The sequence below is a fragment of the Balaenoptera musculus genome, chromosome 1 (assembly GCF_009873245.2).
Source record: "Balaenoptera musculus isolate JJ_BM4_2016_0621 chromosome 1, mBalMus1.pri.v3, whole genome shotgun sequence".
Taxonomy (NCBI): Eukaryota; Metazoa; Chordata; class Mammalia; order Artiodactyla; family Balaenopteridae; genus Balaenoptera; species Balaenoptera musculus.
The window spans coordinates 26,167,585-26,191,029 of record NC_045785.1 but is presented as its reverse complement, the minus strand read 5'-3'; the positions used below and the strand labels follow the sequence as shown (position 1 = coordinate 26,191,029).

At 44.7% G+C, this 23,445-nt stretch overlaps 2 protein-coding genes across 5 annotated transcripts in view; one reads left to right on the top strand and one right to left on the bottom strand.

The window, feature by feature from the left end:
• The window catches only part of AZIN2 (antizyme inhibitor 2), a 42,036-nt gene that overhangs the window by 4,019 nt on the left and 14,572 nt on the right, over positions 1-23,445 (bottom strand). For 3 of the 4 annotated variants that reach the window (XM_036824500.1, XM_036824471.1, XM_036824490.1), the window contains 4 exons: positions 22,406-22,568; positions 21,107-21,219; positions 3,933-4,147; positions 692-826 (listed from right to left, as the gene is read on the bottom strand). In XM_036824500.1, the coding sequence (XP_036680395.1) occupies positions 692-826; positions 3,933-4,147; positions 21,107-21,219; positions 22,406-22,568 (626 nt within the window). Of the gene's footprint in view, positions 1-324; positions 827-3,932; positions 4,148-21,106; positions 21,220-22,405; positions 22,569-23,445 lie in introns of those variants that run through there. The other variant, XM_036824481.1, reaches the window with a different exon arrangement.
• LOC118880695 (keratinocyte-associated transmembrane protein 2-like) lies at positions 13,553-14,397 on the top strand. The gene is given in 2 exon segments (XM_036824514.1): positions 13,553-14,221; positions 14,223-14,397. Coding segments are annotated over 2 exon segments (798 nt in total). The 3' UTR covers positions 14,352-14,397.

Genomic DNA, 23,445 nt, shown 5'->3' with positions numbered 1-23,445 from the left:
CCCCACTTTGGGCCGGGACTTAAGCTGGCTGTTGGGTTCACACAGAAGCCCCTCACCAGCCATGAGCTGCAGCCCCGGTGCCGCACGGAGACAACCATGACCCCGACCCCAGCCCCTGACAGCTCCCCCTTCCTCATGAAGCCAGGCATGGAAGCTTGTGAAGACGAGAGAGATGAGTCAGGAAGCTGGGTGGCAGTGGGAGGTGCCCACACTGCAGCGGGTCAGGACCGAAGCAGAGGGCATGGGGTTATCATAGTAGGGTGGGGAAGTCTCGGCCCTGGCCTCACGCAGGCTGCTTCGTGGATTGAACTACCGGGTTCCACTGACGTATTAAACAACCTAAATATTTATTCACTTCATATTTACAAAGGTAGGAAGGAGACCAAGGGAGACCCCAAGAACACCCCCATACCTGGCTGACCAGGCCCCTGGCGCTGCAGAGGAGGCAGACACAGCTGGAAGGGACAGGATTTATGTTGCATACTTGAACTACAGGGAGCATAAGACTGTTCCTATTTACAGGGCAGAAACACTGCAGGGGGAGCGCGGGGCCGGCAGAGCGAGCGCCGGAGTCCTGGCCAGAGGGTGCTCCTGATTGCCACCTTCCCCTCCGCTCCCGGAGGCATCTCTGCGGCCCCGCTGGGGTTCTCGGGGGGGGGTGGGGTGGGGTGGGGGGACAGGTCCCGCTCACATGATGCTCGCTGGGGTGAAGACAGGGCCCATGCACAAGGTGTCTGTGATCTCCCAGCCACAGGACAGAGGCTTGCACGTGCCCTCAGCGTCCTCGTCCTGTTCTGCAGGCAGCAGCTGCCCTCGCAGGGCTTCCCTGCAAGTGAGAGGGGGTCCCTGGAGGCAGCCAGCACGGGGCCCGCAGGCCAGGAACTCCTGATGGCCGCTGCACTGGAAGACCTGGCGCCACTGGGGCCGCAGAACCCAGGGGCAGGGGCGGGGGAAGGCCTGCCGCCCCTTCTTCCTCCGCTGCTCCCTTCTCCCCATAGTCTACCCCCACAAGGGAGAGGAACCCACATTCACTGATATGCCCACTATTGTGCCAGGCACTTTACTTACAGTATCTAGTATCCTCCCAAAACCCTGTAAGGGTGACATTATCGTCCCCATTTTACTCTGAGGAAATTGAGACTCAGAAGTTACCTGCCCAAGGTCACATCTTCTACCCTAGAAGGTGGTAGAACTAGGACTCAACCCAACGCTCACTTCAGTGCCCACATTCTTCATATCCCAAGCTTAGTACTTTAAAAAAATCATCCGCCTCCCCTCAAAAACTCTACAGGCTGTTTCTCCTACATCCCCACGCTAATAAACGGCTCCTGCTCTTGCCACAGGTTGTCTTCTTCCCACAGCCAGTAGATCCCTGCTGAGCCTAGTTCCTGAGCATCCTCAACGGTACCTGCTGCTCTCCGTTCCCGCTGAGACCACCATCTCTAGCCGGGAAAGTGCAGTCTCCCTGATCTGCTCTTGCCCCCTCTGGACAATTCTGACCCAGGTTCACTTCCCAGAACGCAAACGCCTGCTCTTGAGTCGCCAGCAGTTTCCCTCCACTCTCAGGCCCCACAACATCTGGCCCCTGCCAGCCTCTCGCATCACACACAACAGGGCTGCCTGGTTGCCGGCCACAGCAGCCATCTTCTGGGCTCACGTCTCATCCTAGGCCTGTGCACATCCGGCCTCTGCCTGCATCATCAACCGTTCGCTGAGTCCCACAGCCCAGTGTACTCCTTCATAGCAACAAGGGTTCAGTGCCTGCTTCCCTGACGTTCCTCCAGCTATAGCAGGGCAGGGAATACATCTGAGTTACTCACTGCCTCGTGGCCCCAACAGCAGGCTGGCACATGGTAAACACTTGGTGAGGAGGGGTGGACACCGGGTAGGAGGACAGGGAAAGAGCACTGGCTTCAGGGTCAAGAGGCCTGGGGGTAGGGGCAGCATGACAGCCTGTCCTTTACTTCTGCCAAGTTCTGCTTCCCCACAAAACCCTCCCTCTTCCATCTACATCTTCCCTTCCCTCCCTTCGTGCTTCCAGCCTATTCCAGTCCCCCACCTGCAGGAAGGCCTCCCTCTTTGCCGATATGTGCAATTCAGCAGCAAATCAGTAGTCAGTATCTTTGCAGAGTCCAGTCAGGCCGTTCCCTTCCAGGTGGGAGGTCCTCTGGGCCAAGCACCCTCTGTCTGAGCCTTTGTCTCCTTATTTTTCAAAATGGGTTTTGAAAGATAAGTTTCTTAGAACCCCTCACTGGCTCCCTACTGCCTTCAAGATCAAGTCCAACCTGGGCCTCCATGGTCCTTCTTGATCCATTCTTCCCCACAGGCCACTCCAACCAGCCAGAGCTACTAAAAATTCTTTGGATGGACTAGACTCTGAAGCCCCTACCCCTTCTGGCCCAGACCACCCTCCTGTCAGCTCGCCTGGCCCTCCATACCCATCAGGCCTCCTGAGAAGCAGCCCTGACCACCCTCCCCAGCCCGCTGGCCCTCCCTCCCTAGTGACCTTGGCACTCTCTATGCCAGGGTCTGTGTATGCCGGTCCGCACCTTGGCTCACCACGTTCTCAGATGCTCTTTTACCCCCCAGGACCCAGCACAGAGCCAGACTCTAAAGTAGGACGTTTTGATGAGGCCCCTTTAATATGGGGAATTTTTTGACATGGCCATTTCAATACATCAAAATTTTGTGTTCCTAAGTAATGAGTGCATCTGACTCCCTGCAACCTCATCCAACTGTGTTTGCTGGTGATGGTGCCAGGATGGGATAAGGAAGTCTGTGTGATTATTGGTTTTTGACTTTGGTTTTTTAGGCCTTGTCAAAACACCCCTGATGTCAAAATGGTGGCATCAGCCTATCCTGTGCCCCTGCAGGGAGTAGAAACAACAGGTTTGTTGACTGGATAAATGACATGCAACTTTGATACTGAGCCCCGTCAGGCCTGGCATTTGGTAGCACTGTTCCGGCGGGGGTGGGCGGGGGTGGGGGGTGCAGGGAAGAGGCTCAGGAACCCAGCATGTCCCTGGGGACACAGGCTGCACTCACTCCTGAGGGCCCAGCATAAAAGCCCCTCCCAACTGCCCCAGCCCCCAAAGAGGGGGCCTCTTCATCACCGACCAGCTGTGCGACCTCAAGCAAGTGACCTCTGTTTGTGTGGGTAAAAGGAAATCGTCAAAAGGTGCCTAATGTAGGGCCTGACAGAAAGTTTCAACAAATGTGAATTTCTTTCCATCTGGCCTCACTGGATCCCACTGCTGGCCTGGCGTGGGCAAGCTCAGTGAGCAGGCGAGTCTTTGCCTTTCCCGGGTCACAAAGCAGCCACCCAAGTGATCAGCTCTGTCTACATCTGCCCTTGTCTTCCCTGAATCCACCCAGCAGTTAGAGCGGTCTTTCAGGCTTCGAACCAGTCCCCGCTTGCTGCTGCTCAAAGCTCTCAACTTGCCTTCAAGGCCCTTCCCAGATCCAGCCCTGCTCCTTCTCCAGCCCCGACCAACCTCGTGTAGTTTCCTGAAGTTATGCTCGCTCCCTGTTCCTTCTGCCTGGAACCCCCTTCCCGCCCCTCCTGCCACCTAACTCCCACTCAGCCACCAGGCTTTGGCTTCATCCTTCCTTCCTCAGGGAGGTAGATCTGGGCCTTGGGATGGGGGTGGGGCTCTAAGCCTCCAGAGCCTGCCCCCCTCCCTCCAGCACTGCATTACCAGGAGTGTCTGTCTGCTTCTGTGTCTCTCACGGGACTCTGAGCTCCTCAAGGGAAGCTCAGTCTCATTCACGGCCACAGCCAAGCACAGGCCTCACTTGGAATCAGCAGCCAAGAGCTGCTTGTCACATTGGGTTACACAGGAGCAGGGACCCAAACCTGGGGTTCCCCTCATTGCTTCTGCCCAGGCTGCTCCCTTCTCCCCCCACTCCATTTCCCAGCAGGGCCCCCTTACCAGGCCACCCGGGACATGGCATAGGTGATGCGGCAGGTCTGGGCGCCCCCGAGGAGGGAACCCATGCCCACGGTGTAGGCGCCCATGTTCTCAAACACCAGCCAGTCCCCTACATGTAGTTGCGGCAGCCACAGGCCCTCAGCTATGCAGTCACAGCCATCGACCACTGGGCCCCATAGGCTGCTGCTGTACAGGGGCTGCTCCATGGATGGTTTCTGCAGGAGAGAGGGATGACAACGGTCAGCTTTCCTGGGCATACGTGCACAGCCTGAGCACCCCCTCCCTCCGAAGCCTGCATGGCTCCCAGAGCCAATAGAATAAAGACTTGATGGGCCTCCGAGCCTGCAGTTAAGGGCCTCCCACTTCTCTGCATTCATTGCTTCCTACACTCTGAAGCCACAGTGCCTGGTCTTACATCCAGGCTCCAATACTTGCTAGCTGTGTGACCTTGGGCAAGATACTTTATCCCTCTGTGCCTCAGTTTGCTCATTTGTAAAATGGGAATAATAACAGTACCTACCTCACAGGGCTACTGAAAGGATAAATGAGTATAGGTAGAGCACGTAGAACAGTGTCTGGCACATGGCAAGGGCCCAGTAAGTTATCACTATCTTTATTATTGTTGGTGTTGCTGTCAGCTCCCGGCATTGGCCTTCACTGGTGTGTCTGCCACTTTCCAGACCCTGGGTGGGGGTGGGTCCCCCCCTCTGCAGCCCTTCCCCCTCCCTCAAATCAGAGATTGTCCTCTGGGCCCAGCCCTGGGGCTCCTTCTTCTATGCAGGCCTCCACGATCCCCTCCTTCCATGCCAGGCCTGGTAACAGGAGCCAGAAGCACACCAGTGCGTTAGACCCTCCCTCCCTCCCTCCCTCGGGCTGTCAGTCTGGTGAGGAAGATGGGCCTCCCACAGACAGTCACAGGGTGACCTGCCAGAGGTCTCAGAGGACCTCACAGGGTAGACAGAATTACTCCCATTTCAGGGAAACTAAGGTTCTGAGAGGTTAAGTGACTTACCCAAAGACACAACTAACAATGACATAAAATTTTTATTTTTTTTTAAGTGACTTCCAAATCCAGGAAAGAAATCTGTAACATAGGCCATTTGCAGACAACCAAGATATCAGTGCAGTTTGTCACAGTGTAGGGATCCTGCCAGGCAGGCCCTAGAGGAGGAGTCATGACTGAAAGATGGACAGCAGCGAATCCTGGCTGAATCGTGCCCTTGAAAGCCCCTCATTCCAGTTAGTCCAGCTGCTCTGGGCTCCCCAGGTAAACTCTGCTTCCCTTCCCCCACCCCCAGCCATCCCCATGCTATTCCCTGAGGCTCCAAACCTACCAACTCCTAATTTTCCTTTAGATCTCAGCTTCCTCATGGAAGCTTTCCTAAGGCTCCCCAAGCTTTGTCGTCATAGCATGTACTATGATTTATGATTAGATATTTATGAAATGTATCACCCAGGCCTGTCTTCCCTGTCAGACTATAAATTCCATGAGTCCAGAGATCACGACAGTCTTGTTTACCCCCATCTCCTCCAAGCCTAGCAGTCTGGCATACAGTAGGTGCTTTTGTCTATAATATTTCTTAAGTGAATGAATGAATAAATGAATAGGGAATACATGAGTGATGAGAAAGAGAAAGAGCCAAAAAGAAAGAAAAAGAAGGTACGAATGGAAGCCATCAAAGAGCCTAGAAGGAGGCAGCGGAGGAAACCAATGGAGGATGAAGGAAAGGTGTTTCAGTACCTCAGCCAGGAGCAGGAATGGGTCAGACTGAGAAGAGTCATGGGTGCCATAAGCAGAAATAATACTCATAGTTGACAAAAAGTTAATGCATAAGCCATTGTCTCATTAATAAAGAAAAACATGCACGTTTTAAAAATCAAACATGAGAAATATCCTATACTCATTAATTCATTCAGTAGGTACTTATTAAGCACCTACTATATGCCAGGCTCTGATCTAGGAGCCGCGGATGCATCAGTGAACACACACACAAAAAAAGTTCCTGTGCTCATGAAGCTCACATTCTAGGAAAGCGAGACAAACCAATACATCCTTGTTCATATAACTTAACAAGCTTGTTCACAAGCTTCTTGTTAATGAGTAAAATTCATCTTAGTTGCTCTGAATTATTTCCCTTAGCTCCAGTTGTTGAAAAACAATAAGCTAGGGACTTCCCTGGTGGTGCAGTGGTTAAGAATCCACCTGCCAATGCAGGGGACACGGGTTCGAGCCCCGGTCCGGGAAGATCCCACATGCCGTGAGGCAACTAAGCCCGTGTGCCACAACTACTGAGCCTGCACTCAAGAGCCCGCGAGCCACAACTACTGAGCCCGCGTGCCACAACTACTGAAGCCCGCGTGCCTAGAGCCTGTGCTCCGCAACAAGAGAAGCCATAGCGCTGAGAAGCCCACGCACCGCAACGAAGAGTAGCCACCGCTCGCCCGCGCGCAGGAATGAAGACGCAACGCAGCCAAATAAATAAATAATTTTTAAAAAATTAAAACAAAAAACAAAAAAAAAAAAAACCAATAAGCTAACTTTTAAAGAACTGTGAGAGGAAATGCTATATAATTGTATCCATGAGGATCCTTAAGAAAATAGGTTCCAAAGATTCTTCCACAATAAAAGAAAAAGAAAAGGAACCCTTGAGTTATAATCAGAGTTCCCTCACTTCTTAATAGTGGTATAAATTAAAAATGGGTGGAAAAGAAAGATTTTAAAACTTCACAGGAAATAATGCAATTATCATTTAAAACCTTTAAAAAAAAAGGAATATGCAAAATAAATGTTCCAAAAGCATGTGGGGACAGGCTTGTAAGTCTCAGCTCTGTTGATGAGTCAGAACACTGAATGGAAATGGACAGGCACCTGTAAAAATATAAGATGCGCAGTCTGCTACTAGGGTCCCCTCTGAGAGAGAGGGCAGGGGGTTCCTACTTTACAAAGCATGCCCACCACTACTTCACACCTCATCTGGGAGGCAGTTGCAATTCCCATGTTACAGATGAGAAAACTCAGAAGAAGTGACCTGCTCCAGGTTCTGGAGGGGGTTAGCAGCAGAACTCCAGGTGGTCCCAGACAAGGTGCCTCCTAGCTGCACCTGAATGGCTGCTTTCCTCAAAGAGGCCCGACAGGTGAGCAGATCCACAGATGAAACAAGGTGAAACATTTAGAATGGCACATGGCTCTGATGGAATCCCTAAATAGTTCCCCAACCTTTAAAGAATAAATCAATTAACTCCTATACTGCATAAAGTGTACAGAAATATTTTCAAAGGGAAAAAAAAATGGGATGAGCAAGGGCTGCACACAAAAAGGAAAAAGAGGAAACAGAATAAAAGCCTATGATCAAAATCTCACTCGTGAACATACAGGCAAAAATCCAAAATGAGGGGCTTCCCTGGTGGCGCAGTGGTTGAGAGTCTGCCTGCCAATGCAGGGGACACGGGTTCGAGCCCTGGTCTGGGAAGATCCCACATGCCGCGGAGCAACTAAGCCCGTGCGCCACAACTACTGAGCCTGCGCGTCTGGAGCCTGTGCTCCGCAACGAGAGGCCGCGACAGTGAGAGGCCCACGCACCGCGATGAAGAGTGGCCCCCGCTTCCCACAACTAGAGAAAGCCCTCGCACAGAAACGAAGACCCAACACAGCCAAAAATAAATAAATAAATAAATAATTTTATTAAAAAAAAAAAATCCAAAATGAATCCTTAGCTAATCAAATCCACACTCATATTCAAAGAATCACTTTCAATGATCAGATATTTTGTCTCTAAATGGAAGGCAGGGATGATATGAGCAAGGCAATCACTGGCTTCATCATAATATGGAAAATATAGATCAACAATTCAATATGGAAAATATAGATCAACAATTCAAATTTAATTTTCCCAATACATGTCAACATGGCATTCAATAGCCTATAGCATCTCTTCTTGATTAAAACTACAGACAAAACTAAACCCCACAATGAAGAGAAACTATTTAAGATAAGGAGCCAACTCTAACTTAACGGAGATACACTAGAATGGCTTCATTTCAGAACTAGAAGCAACCTTAGTAATTAAAGTTAAGCCCCCTCATTTTCCAGATGAAGAAACGAGAGAAACAGGGCCCAGAGAGGTTAAGTAATTTGCCTAATGTTACTCAGCTACTATATGGCAGAGCCAGGACTCAGACCCACATCTTCTGACTCCAAGTCTGAAGCTTTCTGTCATCATTTCTATTTTATATAGCATGAGAAATGCTGGCAATAGCTAGCAGGGAAAAAAGAAACAATATAGAGAAAATGAAGAAATAAAATACCACATTGCAGATAACACTTGCCCACCGGGAAAACAAAGGGGAGAGAGGTAGTTACTAGAGGAGCTCAGTGAGTTTCAGCATGCAAGCCAGTGTCTCAGCTCAAACACACAGGGGACCGTCTTCACTCACGACAGTAATGAAAGCATTACTAAACTCAGGGATGTACTTGGGCCACAATAATACTTATTCAAAGAAAATAATAAAACCTTAAAAGGAGAGATAAAATACAAGAGCTCTACCCTCTCCTAGCTAGAAAAGCTTAGTAAAGCAAAAAAGAGAATTCTCTCCAATGTAATAGGTAGATTAAATATGCTACGACTAATTAAAACTCCCAGGCTATTTTTCTAAACGTTAGAAACAATATGACAAAAAATAAACACGAGGCTATCACAGAATATTAATAAGTAGCAGTGACAGACTCAATTTTTTGTTAAATGTTTAATTCATACAAAAGGACATTTGTATCATGTGTAAAATAAAAAGAATAATGATAAAATGAATATCTGTGTGCCCACTGCCCAGCTAAAGAAATAGAACATTTCCTCTATCTTTGAAATCCCCATCCCAATGACATGTCCCTTCCAAAACCCCTCCAGAGGTAACCATTATCCTGAATTTTGTTTTCATTATTCTTTTGCTTTACTTTCTTTTCCATGAGTATACCTAACCCTAAACAATTTAGAATTTGATTTTGCACTTTTTTAAATGTATATGATTGGAAATATAGGGTATGTAATCTCTGCAACTTGCTTTTTTGTTTATTTGAAACTTACATTCCCAAGATTCATCCAACTGATGCATGTAGATATAATTCACAATAAGCTGCATAGAATTCATTGTATGGAATACACTGTAATTTATTTATTACCCAGCATCAAGACAACATTAAGGTTGTTTCCAACATTTTGTATTATATAAATTGCTCCTGTGAACATCCTGACATCTCTTCAAATACACATGCCCAGAGTTTCTATGCAATATATACCTACGAACTTGCTGGGAGAGTATACACATGTCTAACTTTACCTAAATAATGCCAACGTGTTTCCCAAAGTAGAAATACCAACTCCACCTAGCCAGTATCTAAGAGATCCAACTCTCTATATGCCACCAACACTTGATATTGTCATGCTTTTAATTTTTTTCTAATCTAGTTGGTAGAAGATGTATCTTGTTTTACTTTTACTTTGCGTTTCCTTGATTACCAATGAGGTTGAGCACCTTTGCATTTTCTATTTGGCTTTCCTCTTCTGTGAACTGCCTGTTAAAGTCTTTTGCCCCTATTTCTATTGCTTTCTGCTTCACTTTTTTCCCCTTATTTTCGTAAGATTCTTATTTGTCTCTGTTGCCTTTTTAAGAATCTTTCATATATTCTGTCTACTAATCCCTTATCAATTATATATGTGTTTCAGTGTTTTTCTCCCACTTTATGATTGCCTCCTTCCTTTCACTAACAGATGAGCAGAAGCTCTTCATTTTAATGTAGACAAATATCAGTCTTTTCCTTTTTGGTTTTAAAGATATTCTTCACTGTTTTTTCCTATTTCAAGGCCAAACTGATACTCTCCTATATTGGTCTCTGGAATTGATATATATGTATGGTGTAAGATAGGGATCCAGTTTCATTTTTTGCATATGGACAATCAGGTGGTCTAGCATCATATATTAAACAATTCCCAACGATATGCTTTGCAAGTGCTGTCAAAATCAAGTTTCCAGATATATGTGGATCTTTTTTGTGCTCTCAACTATGTTTTGCTGGTCTATGTTTTTATGCCACTCTCCAAACCAAACTATTTTAATAAACTTCTACTATTTTAGTGGTTACTCTAGACATTTACATTTTAACATGCATACCTAACATAAAGTCTAAAATTAATCGATATCTTTACCTTCTGCTCAAACAATTCAAAATCTTAGAAGACCAACTTGGTCACTCTGCCTCCCAACTTACATTCTATTGCTATCCAGTGTTTTAGTCTATCTTGTTTGTGACAGAGGCTGCTAGTTGCCTACCCCCAGCAATTCCAATCTTCAATGTTTGCTGGGCACATGTCCACCTAAAATAAAGACTGTATTTCTCAACTTCCCTTTCAGGTAGTTATGGCCATAAGATAAAAACATAAGTACTTTCAGGAAATTTCCTTGAAAGACAACTGGCAGAGGGACTTCTCTTATTTCCTATAATGGCTGGAGCTTCAAATTGCACCTACCAAGATGGGGGCAACACCTAGAAACAGGTACGACTGAAAGCCATATGGTTCCATGGGACTATGAAACCACTATACCAGCTCCGAATTGCCTGCATCCAGACAGTTGCATAAGAGTAAAATAAACTTCAATGTCTTGTTCTAGTCACGTAATTGTTGGTGGTGGTGGTGCTGGTACCAGTCAGTGATCCTTTAAATATACCCGCATATTTACGTACCTTTGCTCATCATTCCTTCCTGCAACTCAGACCATCCATCTGGATAATTTTCCTTATGTCTGAAATATATCCTTTAGAATTTCCTTTAGTGAAGATCTATCTCTCAGTATTTGCTTGTCAGAAAATGCCTATGTTTCATACTCATTCTTGAAAAACAATTTTGCTGGATATAAAATTCTAGGTTGATAGATTGAAGCTGCTATTCCACTATCTTCTGCCTTCCATTGTTACAGGAGAAAAATAAGCTGTAAGTCTAATTAACATTCTTCTACAGGTATTCTTCTATCTGTCTCATTTCTCTCACTAGATTTATGATCTTCTCCTTGTCTTTGGTATTCAGTTTCACTAATATGTTGTCTAGGTATGGATTTATTTTTAGGTAACATACTTGGAATTTGTTGGATTTCCCAAATCTAAGAATAAGTGTTCCTCTCTTTCATTTTATTAACTCTCTGCCAGCTATTAATTTTTTTAATTTATTTATTTTGCCTCTCAGCTCCAAATCCACCCTTCTTTGCCCTGGTTTGTGATGCTGGAGTAAGACATTTCTTCTTTACTATCCATCTCTATGTTAGGCTTTGTCGATAGAAGTTGCTGGAAAGACACTGCAAGAACAGATCAGGAAGAAGGGACTTTCCTCCTTTTAGCCTGATGTTTTCTGTGTGGCCACCTCTGGTTCAGGGTATGAGGGTCTGGTTGCATTCACTTCAGTGGCCCCCACAGTTCAACTTTGGCCTGCACAGTCCAACAAGCTTCCCTCCACTCCGCAGCAGGCTGCTTCTGTGATGCAGTTGTGTTGGGAACCCTCTGAAAGTTTCTTTGCCACTGGTAGGCTGCATAGCCACAGCCTCTCTTCAAAGGTTTCAATCTCAGCCTTGGAGAGAGAAGCCCTCCTCTAAGTTTCTTCCTTTTTCACTTTCCCTTACCAGGGGTAGTAACTGCTTTTATCCTTTTAGTAATTAACCATCTTTAAAGTTAGCAATTCTTTATATTAAAATTCCCCTGTTCAAATTACTTGTCTCGTTTCTGTATCCTGATACAATCTCTTCCTGAAACTATGATTAGACATTATGCCTTCTCATTCTATCTACCACTTCCTTTGCCTTTCTTATTTTCTTTTCTATCTCTGTCTCTTTGTGCTACATTTGCATAGTTTCTTCAGCTCTATCTTCCCATTCCCTAATTCTATCTTCAACTGTCTCTGATATCTTTCTTACCCTGTGCATAATTTCAATTTTCATATATTTCATTTATAGAAGTTCTATTTAGTCCTTTTAAAAATCTGCTAGTTCATGTTTTTATATTTGCTTACTTTTGGGTCATATTTTCAATTTCTTATTTCTTTAAACATTGTAAATATTTTTATTTTTAGCATCTGATAATTTCAGTACATGTAGTAATTGCAGGTTTGAATCTGCTGTCTATTGCTTCTGCTGGTTTCCCCTCATGGTGACTTGTTTCTTTGTGTTTTGTGATTTTTTATTGTGATCTCATGTACCTTGGAACTTTATCTGTGAGAATTTTTAAAAGCCTAGGTTGAGGAGTCCTCCTCCAGAGAGAATTTGTGTTTGCTTCTGCAAGATAAAATGAATTCTAGGCTTGAGGTTTTTCAGACCACACAGTTCATATGAATTTGGGCAACAAACCCAAGAAAAGGCCAGCTTGTGGTTTCAAATTCTCATTTTTTTGCTCTCTTCCAACTACTAATAAGATCAAAACAGACAAGTTTTCTTGCTGTCCTCCTCTGTGGGAGTTTTTGCTAATATTCTCTTACACTAATGATTATGTACTTTTTCAGGGTTCCCAGCTTTATGTGAGGGATCCTATCATATTCTCTATCTTGACTAGTCCCTAGGAACACACACAACTATGAAAACTGAAGATCAGTGCTAAAAGGATTCAGTATACACCTTCCAGAGAGAAAGCCAGTTTCAGAGTTAGGTTTTCTCTCTGGATTAATTAATTCACTTAACACATATTTGAATAGTCACTGTTGTATGTGCTTGGGACACACTAGTGAACAAAATAGACAAAGATCCTTGTCCTCATGGAGTTTATAGTCTAGCAGGAGGGAGGAAAACAAAATAAAGAAGTTATATACTGTGTTATAAAGTAATTAAAAAACAACAGACCAGGTGGGGAGTACAGGTGTAATATTAAATAAGGTGTACGGTGTCAGGGTAGGCCTCCTTTAGGGCAAGGACCTAAAGGAGGTGAGGAGTGAATCAGTGTGGTACCTAGAAGAGAAGTGATCCAGGCAGAGGGGAAAGCTGGTGCAAAGATGCTGAGGCAGGAACATGCTGGGTGAGTTCAAGGAACTGCAAGGAGGCTGGTATGATTAGAGTGCGGTGAGCAAGGCGAAGAGGGTGGGGGAGGTGGTCAGAGAGGAAACAGGGTCAGATCACAAAGGGCTGCGGGAGCTATTGTAAGGGCTCTGGCTTTAATATGGAGTGAGGCAGGAGCCAAAGAAGGGTTTTAGGTAGAAAAGAGACATGATTTGACTTACATTTAAAAAGGATCCCTCAGGCTGGTGAGTTGACTGGCTTTTACTCTAAGTGAAATGGAGATTCCTACTTTCACTTATTTTTTGACCTCTGAAGATTCCCTGCTATCTCTAAGTCAGGACACAGTTTTCTTTGTTGTCAGTGGGGAGGCTGTTTGGGGTATCTAGTCTACCACATTGCTGGAAATAGAAGGCACCCTACCAGTTTTCTAAACATAGCACAAAGCTGTTGTCAAAAGAATTGGATAAAAACTAGAGATCATTGAAAATAAAATGAAATTAATGTACAGTATGGCAAAGCAGAAATAAAACAAAAAAAGGGTTAGAAATCATTACTTAAGAATTTTTAAGACAAGAACTAACCAGGTCGCAGCCGAGACCGTTATGGCCGCTGTCGCCCTGAGGAGGACGAGGAGAGCCCAGCAAGCAAAACTGCGGCCGAGGCCAGCCATCCAGGTCCCCGGAGGGCTGGCGCTGCCGCTGGTCCTGGCGCTTCTGCTTGCGTCCGCCACCACGTCCAGTGCTCTATCACAGACTGATTCGCTGAGCCAGACTGTACTCAAGACACATGTTTCTACTCCAAATACGAATGCTTTAACAAATGAAAACCAAACCAAACCTTCTATTTCCCAAATCAGCACCACTCTCCCTCCCACAACTAGTACAGAAAAAAGTGGAGTGGCATCTCTGTCCCCTCATCCCTCGCCTACTACTTCTCTGTCCCAAGAGGAAGCTGATAACAATGAAGATCCTAGCATAGAGGAGGAGGATCTTCTCACACTGAATAGTTCTCCGTCCACTGCCAAAGACACTCTGGACAATGGAGATTATGGAGAACCAGACTACGACTGGACCACCAGCCCCCAGGACAATGAGTCCAATGAGGCCTTGGAAGAAAACAGGAGCTATATGGAAATTGAACAGTCAGTGAGACCTTTTAAGACCCCACCCTCAAATATAGAAGAAGAAGATAGCCATTTCTTTTTCCATCTTATTATTTCTTCTTTTTGTATTGCTGTTGTTTATATTACATATCACAACAAAAGGAAGATTTTTCCTTCTGGTTCAAAGCATGAAATGGCGTGATGGTCTTTGTTCCAAAACAGTGGAATATCATCGTCTAGACCAGAATGTTAATGAGGCAATGCCTTCTCTGAAGATTACCAATGATTATATATTTTAAAGCACTGTGATTTGCGTTTGCTTATTACGTAATTTTATTTGCTTGACTTTTTTTTTTTTTTTTTTTTTTTTTTTTAATTTTAAATTTATTTATTTATTTATTTATTTATTTATGGCTGTGTTATATGATATTGTGCAGATGTTCACCATTGGCAGTTAGTACTTAAATGAGAGGTGGGCCTCTCTTTTTTTTTTTTTTTTAAATTTATTTATTTATTTATTTATTTATTTATTTATTTATTTATTTATGGCTGTGTTGGGTCTTCGTTTCTGTGCAAGGGCTTTCTCTAGTTGCGGCAAGCGGGGGCCACTCTTCATCGCGGTGCGCGGGCCTCTCACTATCGCGGCCTCTCTTGTTGCGGAGCACAGGCTCCACACGCGCAGGCTCAGTAGTTGTGGCTCACGGGCCTAGTTGCCCTGCGGCATGTGGGATCTTCCCAGACCAGGGCTCGAACCCGTGTCCCCTGCATTAGCAGGCAGATTCTCAACCACTGCGCCACCAGGGAAGCCCCTGGGCCTCTCTTTATTTTGCCTTGGTGCTTTGGAAGTTAAGTATCATGTAAGAAGGAGTATATAATTTTTTTATCTACATTTTTAGAGTTGAATTCAATCAGGTGTCCAAAATGTGGAGCTAAGCATTACCTGTTTTTATTGTTTTAGATTTCTTTATTGTGCTTTTTCTGGAAGTGTTAGTAATGCTACTTTTAAAAGATCCCAAACTTACAATTAAATTCTAACACATTTGATACTGCTGACTCAGATTCTCTTTCTGCCATCCAAATACTGTTTCTTAGGCACACATTTCTTTGTGCTGTCAAACTGTATCTATGTATGTAAGGATGTATGTAATAATGCTTTATATATAAGTAACATTTTTTTCTTCCAGGAAAATTGCTTTGGATATTTTTGGATAACTTATACATAATTTATTATTGCTCATTCTGACCACAATTTTAAGTAACACATTAATAAATTTGTCTAGAAATTCTGGCAGTAGAGACTCTGCAGTTTGCAGTGGACATAAATAAAATGTTATAGAGAGCATTTTTTGGTTTGAATTACTGAATTAAATTTAGAGGTAGAAATTGTCATAAAATTTTAAATACGTGAATAATTGCTTTTACTTAGCAACTGATTGTAGCATGGGTTTCTCCAAGCTTTCAAGCTAGGGGCAGAGTTTAAAATTATACCATATTTGTTCACTTGTTTATTTTTTTATAGTAAGTTTGAATAAATTTTAGGGGCCATGTCACTTAAATAATATTGTGTCTAAGTCTTTCAAATTAAAATTATACCCGAATGAAGTTGTTTGTATACGTGAAGGATATATGTGTACGCTGACTCTTTCTCCCCCTGTATTTGTTTTGTTTTCTTGTTCTTTTTTAATAGAAACTGGAAATTATTTACTGTATTTAATTTTAGCCTGTCTTTCTATCATAAGGAGTTGATCAATATGTAAATATGTGATTTGAAACCTGGTTGACTTCTTACAAGTGTCACGACAACTTTTTAGAAAACATAACCCCTAATATATGTTAAACACCACTCACAAAGCCCGGATGAGCCAGTGGGCATGCAGTTTGTGTAGAGATGGAAGAGGCAGGGCAGTCCATTGTTGCTCTCAGGTGGACAATTTACTGTTATAATAAGGAAGGGAAGCAGAGTGGAAATACACCTGAACTGATTTATTGCAGTAATTTTTTTCATATCTGAAATTGTATTATTTAATATTTTGAATAAGATTTTAAAAAATAAATGGCAAAGATATAAAAAAATAATAAAAAGAACTAACCAGATCCAGACCTGACAAGTACTACTGCAATATATTCCATACGGATTCACACTTTTTAAACCATAAATAATTAGAATAAAATACAATGACAAGTAAGAAAGCCCAATCTTGGCAAGGGGGGTGTCTCTGTACAGAGTGGGGCAACTAGAGCCTGTACCCTGAATTTTGCTTCCCAAGATTCTCGTAAAACTCCCATGGTACTTGCCCCCTCTGGGTCCCTCCCCACACCTAACTATACCTTACATTTATGAAGCGCTAATACCCATTTATTGAATTGCATCTTTATACCCTAAATATATGTCATTTTAGACCACTCAGTGGACATTTAAAATGTTTATAAATAAAGAGTCCACCTAACATATCAGTAAAGAAAACCATGTCTCATAGTATATACTTTTTTTTAAGTTAAAAACAATGTGCACTATGACACTTAAAAAAAAAAACAGGAATGAAAGTAAATTTTAACAATAGTTGTCTCTGAATGGTGGGATTAGTGGGTTATTTTATTTTACTGTTTGTGCTAAATTTTTCTCCAATAAATGTTCTATTTGTTATATATATACACCATATATATGGTAATCTATAACCTGCAGAGAAGTTAGAGACAAATTTCCTTACTATTAATTGCAGCACACTTAGTTAAGATATATGATAGTGTGTTGAAACTTCTATGAAAGAATAACAAAGAATCACAAAACTAAAATAATAAACCATCAGATTAAGAAAAAATATATGTATCAAATACTATATTAAATACATACACACATGCATATGCAGGCTCATCTTCATTTGCAAGAAAAAAAAAAAACTTTAAGACCTCCCAAATTAGGCGAACAGAAGATATAAAAATATATTGACGGGACTTCCCTGGTGGTGCAGTGGTTAAGAATCTGCCTGCCAATGAAGGGGACACGGGTTCAGTCCCTGGTCTGGGAAGATGCCGCATGCCGTGGAGCAACTAAGCCCGTGCGCCACAACTACTGAGCCTGCGCTCTAGGGCCTGCAAGCCACAACTACTGAGCCCGTGTGCCACAACTACTGAAGCCCACGTGCCTATAGCCCATGCTCTGCAACAAGAGAAGTCACCACAATGAGAAGCTCACATGCCGCAATGAAGAGTACCCCCTGCTCGCCGCAACTAGAGAAAGCCCGCGCAGCAAGGAAGACCCAACACAGCCAAAAATAAATAGATAAATAAATTTATTTATTTTTTAAAAAAAGGATCACTTAAAAAAAAAAGACATTGACATCAAAGGAAATAAAATAAACCAAAAAATAAAAAAGCTTTATCTTCGTCAAAGAAACAAGAATGAAAGAAATATTGAGGTATACCATTTCAGATAAATTAGCCAACAAGAAAAAGGTCATGGACTTCCCTGGTGGCGCAGTGCTTAAGAATCCGCCTGCCAATGCAGGGGACACGGGTTCGATCCCTGGTCCAGGAAGATCCCACATGCCATGAAACAACCAAGCCCATGCGCCACAACTACTGAGCCTGCACTCTACAGCCCGCAAGCCACAGCTACCGAGCCCACGCACCACAACTACTGAAGCCCGCGTGCCCTAGAGCCCATGCGCTGCAACTACTGAGCCTGCGTGCTGCAACTACTGAAGCCTGCATGCCTAGAGCCCGTGCTCCACAACAAGAGAAGCCACCACAATGAGAAGCCTGCACACCGCAGCGAAGAGTAGCCCCTGCTCGCCACAACTAGAGAAAGCCCACACAGCAACAAAGACCCAACACAGCCAAAAAATTTTTTAATTTTTTAAATAAAAAAAAAAATAGAAAAAAGAAAATGGTCACAGCATGTAATGCTGGTGAGCTTATTGTGAAATGGTACAAATGGTAACAATACATATTGGTCCAAGCTTTGAGGAAAACAATCTGACAATATGTATCAAGAGGCATAAAAATGCTCAAATCATTTCACCCGGTAGTCCTATTTCAGAGATGGGGGTGGGGGAGGGGGAAGCTGGGGCGAAGTGAGAGAAGCACTGACATATACACACTACCAAATGTAAAATAGATATCTAGTGGGAAGCAGCCGCATAGCACAGGGAGATGAGCTCGGTGCTTTGCGACGACCTAGAGGGGTGGGATAGGGAGAGTGGGAGGGAGATGCAAGAGGGAGGGGACATGGGGATATATGTATGCATATGGCTGATTCACTTTATTGTACAACAGAAACTAACACAGCATTGTGAAGCAATTATACTCCAATAAAGATGTATAAAAAAAGAAAATAGTTTTTAAAAGGGAATATACTTTAAGCATGTGCATTGAGCCAGCATACAAAGAGACTAACAAAGAGCATTCTAGGCAGAGGGAGTACTCATAGAAACATGAATAAGAATAACCAAAAATCAGCAATGCCCAAATGCCCAATGATGGCGAGATTTTACAAGGAGGCGGTGATTTTATAGAGAGGCCATCCTTTTATAGGAAAGTATCAACAGTCAAGAGCTTGTTCTTTGGCAGCAGACAGGTAATCAAACATGAATAAGACATAAACTCTGCCCCCAAGGGTCCACAGTTTATTCCTTTATCAACTGTGTGACTTTTGAGTCAGTTGCTTCACCACCCTATGCCTCAGTTTTCTCATCTGTAAAATCAACTATAAAAACCATTTATGGGGGCTTCCCTGGTGGCGCAGTGGTTGAGAATCTGCCTGCCAATGCAGGGGACATGGGTTCGAGCCCTGGTCTGGAAGGATCCCACATGCCGCGGAGCAACTGGGCCCGTGAGCCACAACTACTGAGCCCGCGTGTCTGGAGCCTGTGCTCCGCAACAAGAGAGGCCGCGATAGTGAGAGGCCCACGCACCGCGATGAAGAGTGGCCCCCGCTCGCCGCAACTAGAGAAAGCCCTCACACAGAAACAAAGACCCAACACAGCCAAAAAATTCATTCATTCATTCATTCATTAATTTAAAAAAAAAAACCATTTATGACGGGAGATCTGAACACCAACTAGATGACAGGGGATACTATGGAACTGCTCATTTTTCAGTTTGGTGATGTTACTGTGTTCTTTATTTAAGTCCTTATCTTTTAGTGACAACTACTAAAATATTTTTGAAAAAACATCAATAACATTTGTTCTGTAGTTTTTGTACTTTTCTCATGACACTGTTGTAGTTTGTGTACTTCTCTCTCTCTCACACACACACACACACACACACACACACACACACGTGTGTTTCTACCCAGCGGGATTGTATTTCCAAGACACAGGCAATTCTTCCTCACCTACTGTCTTCTGCAGACCTCGGCACAATACCTTGCGTGTGGAGGGTACTCAAATATTTGTTGAATTTTTAAAAAGTAAAAGAAAAGAAACAAAAAGGAGTCATGCATATTCCAATGATGAGAAGAAAACCCTGAACCAAGGATTATGTTTAATATGAGTTTTTCTACCTGAGGTCCAAAACCAAAGTGCCTGGGCATGAAGAGCAGGGTACAAAGCTGCCATCCTGGCTAGTGAGGGGCACCTTCCTTGGGGAAGAAAATGCAGATACCCCTGGCCAGGCTGGGTCCCTCTGACACACTCCCAGCACAACTGTAGCTAACTGACTATGTGTGCTGTCACCTACACGGTGTCGGTCTCCACGGCCACACCGCGGGCCCCACCCTGGGTATGGTCACGTGGCAGGACTCCTAAGTGGCTGACAGCCTGAAGAAGAAACCTCAGCACCCACCAGAGGAGGAGCAGCACAGACCACAGAGAGGGTCAGTAACATCCTGGAGCCCAAGTCAGGAACACCAGCGAGAGACTGATCGGCCAGAGCGCCTGGAGCAGGTATGGGGCTGGGCTGGCACTACAGCCCCGCTCGCTCGTCTGCGGAGCTGATGAAGGGAATGGGGAGAGGGCCAGGGACGGCCTGCCACAGAAAGAAGGGAGCGGAACCGGGACTGGGAGGGAGAGGAACCGGGAAGCAGCTGCTGCCTGCTGTGTAGCCCGGGGCTTGGCTGGCCTAGGCCTGGTGCTTCCTCTGTGTGGTAGGATGTGGGAGACCACAGGAATGCAGGCAATGCCAGTGCATCACCGTAGAAAACTGAATTCCTGAGCACGTCGGGAAGGCTTACTCAGACAAGGCAGCTATGGAATGAATATCCATCGAGTCGCGGGTGAGGTAGGGACGCCTGGAGGAGAGAGGGGCTCCCTCTGCCAGCAGTAGAGGAGGGGCAGGAAGAGCTACAAAGAGGAGCTAACATCTGATTGCCTCTGGAAAAACTAGTCAGCATGGAAACGGAAAGAAAAACAAAAACACATATTGAAAGCTCACGATGGTCTAGGTGCTAGTTAGGCACTTAAGTTTCCTTCCCAAAGCAAGACCACACAAAGGCCTGGAGATGTGAAAATCTTACAAGTGTGTCTGATTTTCTTTCCCCTCTTAACAACGCCCGCTAAAGCTGCCAGAGGCCCTGGGCTGGATTCTGCAGGCTAGAAGGAATGTTCTGTCTATTCCTATTCCCTTGTTAACATGGAAAACTCATTAAAGATGAATTTTTACTTCTAGGAATTTACCCCAGAGCAGTGATCAGAGATGGATGTCAAGATAGACCGACAAAGCTCAAAACCAGGAAACCAAATGGACAATCACTAGAGTTAGATTGGCTAAAATATTACGTAGTCATCAAGAAGCGTGTTGTCAAAGATTGGTTAATGGCAATGCAAAGAGCTACACCCCATATTAAGTGGGAAAAAAATCAGGTTACAAATTGATATGTTCCCAACTTTATGGGAAAAAAGTATAATACATTTTTTAAAAGATTGAAAAGAAATCTAATGTTCAAAGAGTCTATCTCTGTGGTGGAATTATGGGTGATAACGTTCTTCATTCTTATTGTCTGTTTTCCACAATGAATGTGTTACTTTTTAAAAATTAGATAACAATACACACACACAAATGTTATTTAAATGCACCCACCCAATTGAAAACAGGCCCAGTGGGGTAGGCTTACCTTCTGCAGGATGGGGGTAGGGCAGGTGTTGTCAAACAGGACTGAGTTGAAGATTCCATACTCGCCCTCACCGAGTTGGTACAGGATGGTCTTGGGGGCGGAACCGTTTTCCTCTGCAGGGAGGGGAGGGGAGCGGGAGGGGAGGGGAGGGGAGGGGGCGGGGCGGCACAAGCAGCACATGAGGGGTTGGAACAATGGCGGGCTCAGCAAGGGGACAAGCTACTGAAGCAAGAGGGCTGCCCCTTCCTCGGCTATGAGGTGGCCAGCCTCCTCCTGTGAGAGGAGGTTCACTACTGTGTTGGAAACACCTTGCAGCTGAGCAACCCTGCCCAGGACACACTCCCTGCCTGCATCGGAGCGCCTCAATGCCCCAGCAAAGGCAGGAGAGCAGCCCACCCGAACTCAAGACCCCAAGAGGTTAAGCCACCTGCTCAGAGGCACACGATGGGGCAGTGCATGAGCTGGAATGAGAAGCCAGGTCTCCCGGCTGGACTAGAAAGTATAATCCCCCAGATGTGTCAAGGAGGCCAGAATTCCATCCCTACACACACACACACAGAAGACCTTCCACCTGGAGCCCCCCACCCCTCTCCGAGGAAGAGCACACTGACCTCAGCCTCTCCTGCCTGGGGGTCCCAGAGCAGAGAAAAAAGCCCCAAGATCAGAGTCAGACCTCTCACTCAAGAGGCTGCTGGGAGGACTGATCTATCTGGAAGGTCAGGGAAGAGCGCTGATGTTGGCAGTGTGGACAGAAGAGCCTTGAGTCAGCCCAGCCTGGACTTGAACCCTGGCACTGCCCCTTATCAGCTGTGTGACCTTGGGCTAGTGACTCAACCTCTCCGTGCCTACGTTCTGTCATCTATAAAGTGGGCTTAGACAAATATAAGTTGTCATTAATTACTTTCAAAATGTTGTGAGAAGCAGTAGGGTGGGTAAGAGCCTGTACTTTGAAGAGAAGACAAACATGGGGTGAAATGCAGGCTTTACCACTTACTAGCAATTAAGCAATTCACCTGTATTCTCTCTGGCTCTCAATTTCTTCATTTGTACAATAGGGTTAATAAAGCATCTGTTCTCCCTAAGGTTGCTCTGATCTCAATCTTCACAAAATATAAACATGCATAGGAAAAAAAAAGATGCTAAAGAGTGTCCTGGGGTGAGGAGACTTGATTGTAAATTTCCCTAAAGCAAGGACCCATTTTCCAGATCCCCCCACCCCTTAAAATCAGACCCGGCTCAGCCAGCCACTGTCCCTGGCTTTAGGGAAGAATGGGGCTCTGCTGCCCACCTGGCACCTACCCTCCCTGCCAGGCTGTTCCAGAAGAACCTCCTTCTTGGCGATGATGCTGGTTGCCAAGGTGAAGGCCGAGGTCACATAGTAGCGCCCCAGCTTGGCAAGGATGTCCACACCACAGCCCTCCGGGAAGTACAGGTCCAAGGCTGAGTTGACCACAGAAGAAATCTGAGAGGATGGGGGACAATTACATGTTTGAAATGTGGGATTTATGCTGAAGACTTGCTGCAGCTCCAAGTCTATTTCTTGAAAGCCTCTCTGATTTCAGGTTACCCCAGCTGGTAACCACGGACAGCTGGACAAGAAGGTAGGCAGAGACAGAGCTGGGTCAAGACCCTCACACTTGTGTAAATCACCCTTCAATGACCCTACAATGGGAAAAGACACTCTTAATCTAACACTTGGTACTCAGATTCCAGAAGCGCTGACGTGGATTTTTCTTTCCTAAATAACCAATATGCTAAATAACACATTTTTTAAATAGAAACTACAGAGAAGGAAAAAGAAGATCAAAGTCACCCCTAATTCTATTACCCAGATTAACCTAATCAGTGTTAACTTTTTGGAGTAGCTCCTTTAATTCCTTTTTATACAAACCTAAAAACCTGATTTTTTTATTATAAACATGATAGAGCTATAATTATATGTTTTTATAAACTGTTTCACTCAATAAACTGAATGACCTCCCCGTGTGTGTAAATGTTTTCACCATAAGAATATACCATAATTTAACCAATCCCTGAGTGCTATATGGACCAAGGAAGTCCACTGGACTTCTGTTATGAAGAATGCTGCAATGCTCATCTTTGAAGCTAATTCTTAGTGTCCATCACGTATTATTTTCTTAAATTCAGTTCCAAGATGTGAGTATTCCAGGACAAGGCACTTACTAAGGAAAAGCGACCCCTAGTGGTTCAAGTCGGGATTGCAATGCCACGTTTTTCCTGATTTTACCTTCCAGACGGGAAGGAGACAGACGGACTAGGAGAGGACAGAAGGTTGGCTTTTCCTTCCCCTGCCCACTTGACTTCTCATCAGTCCGCCG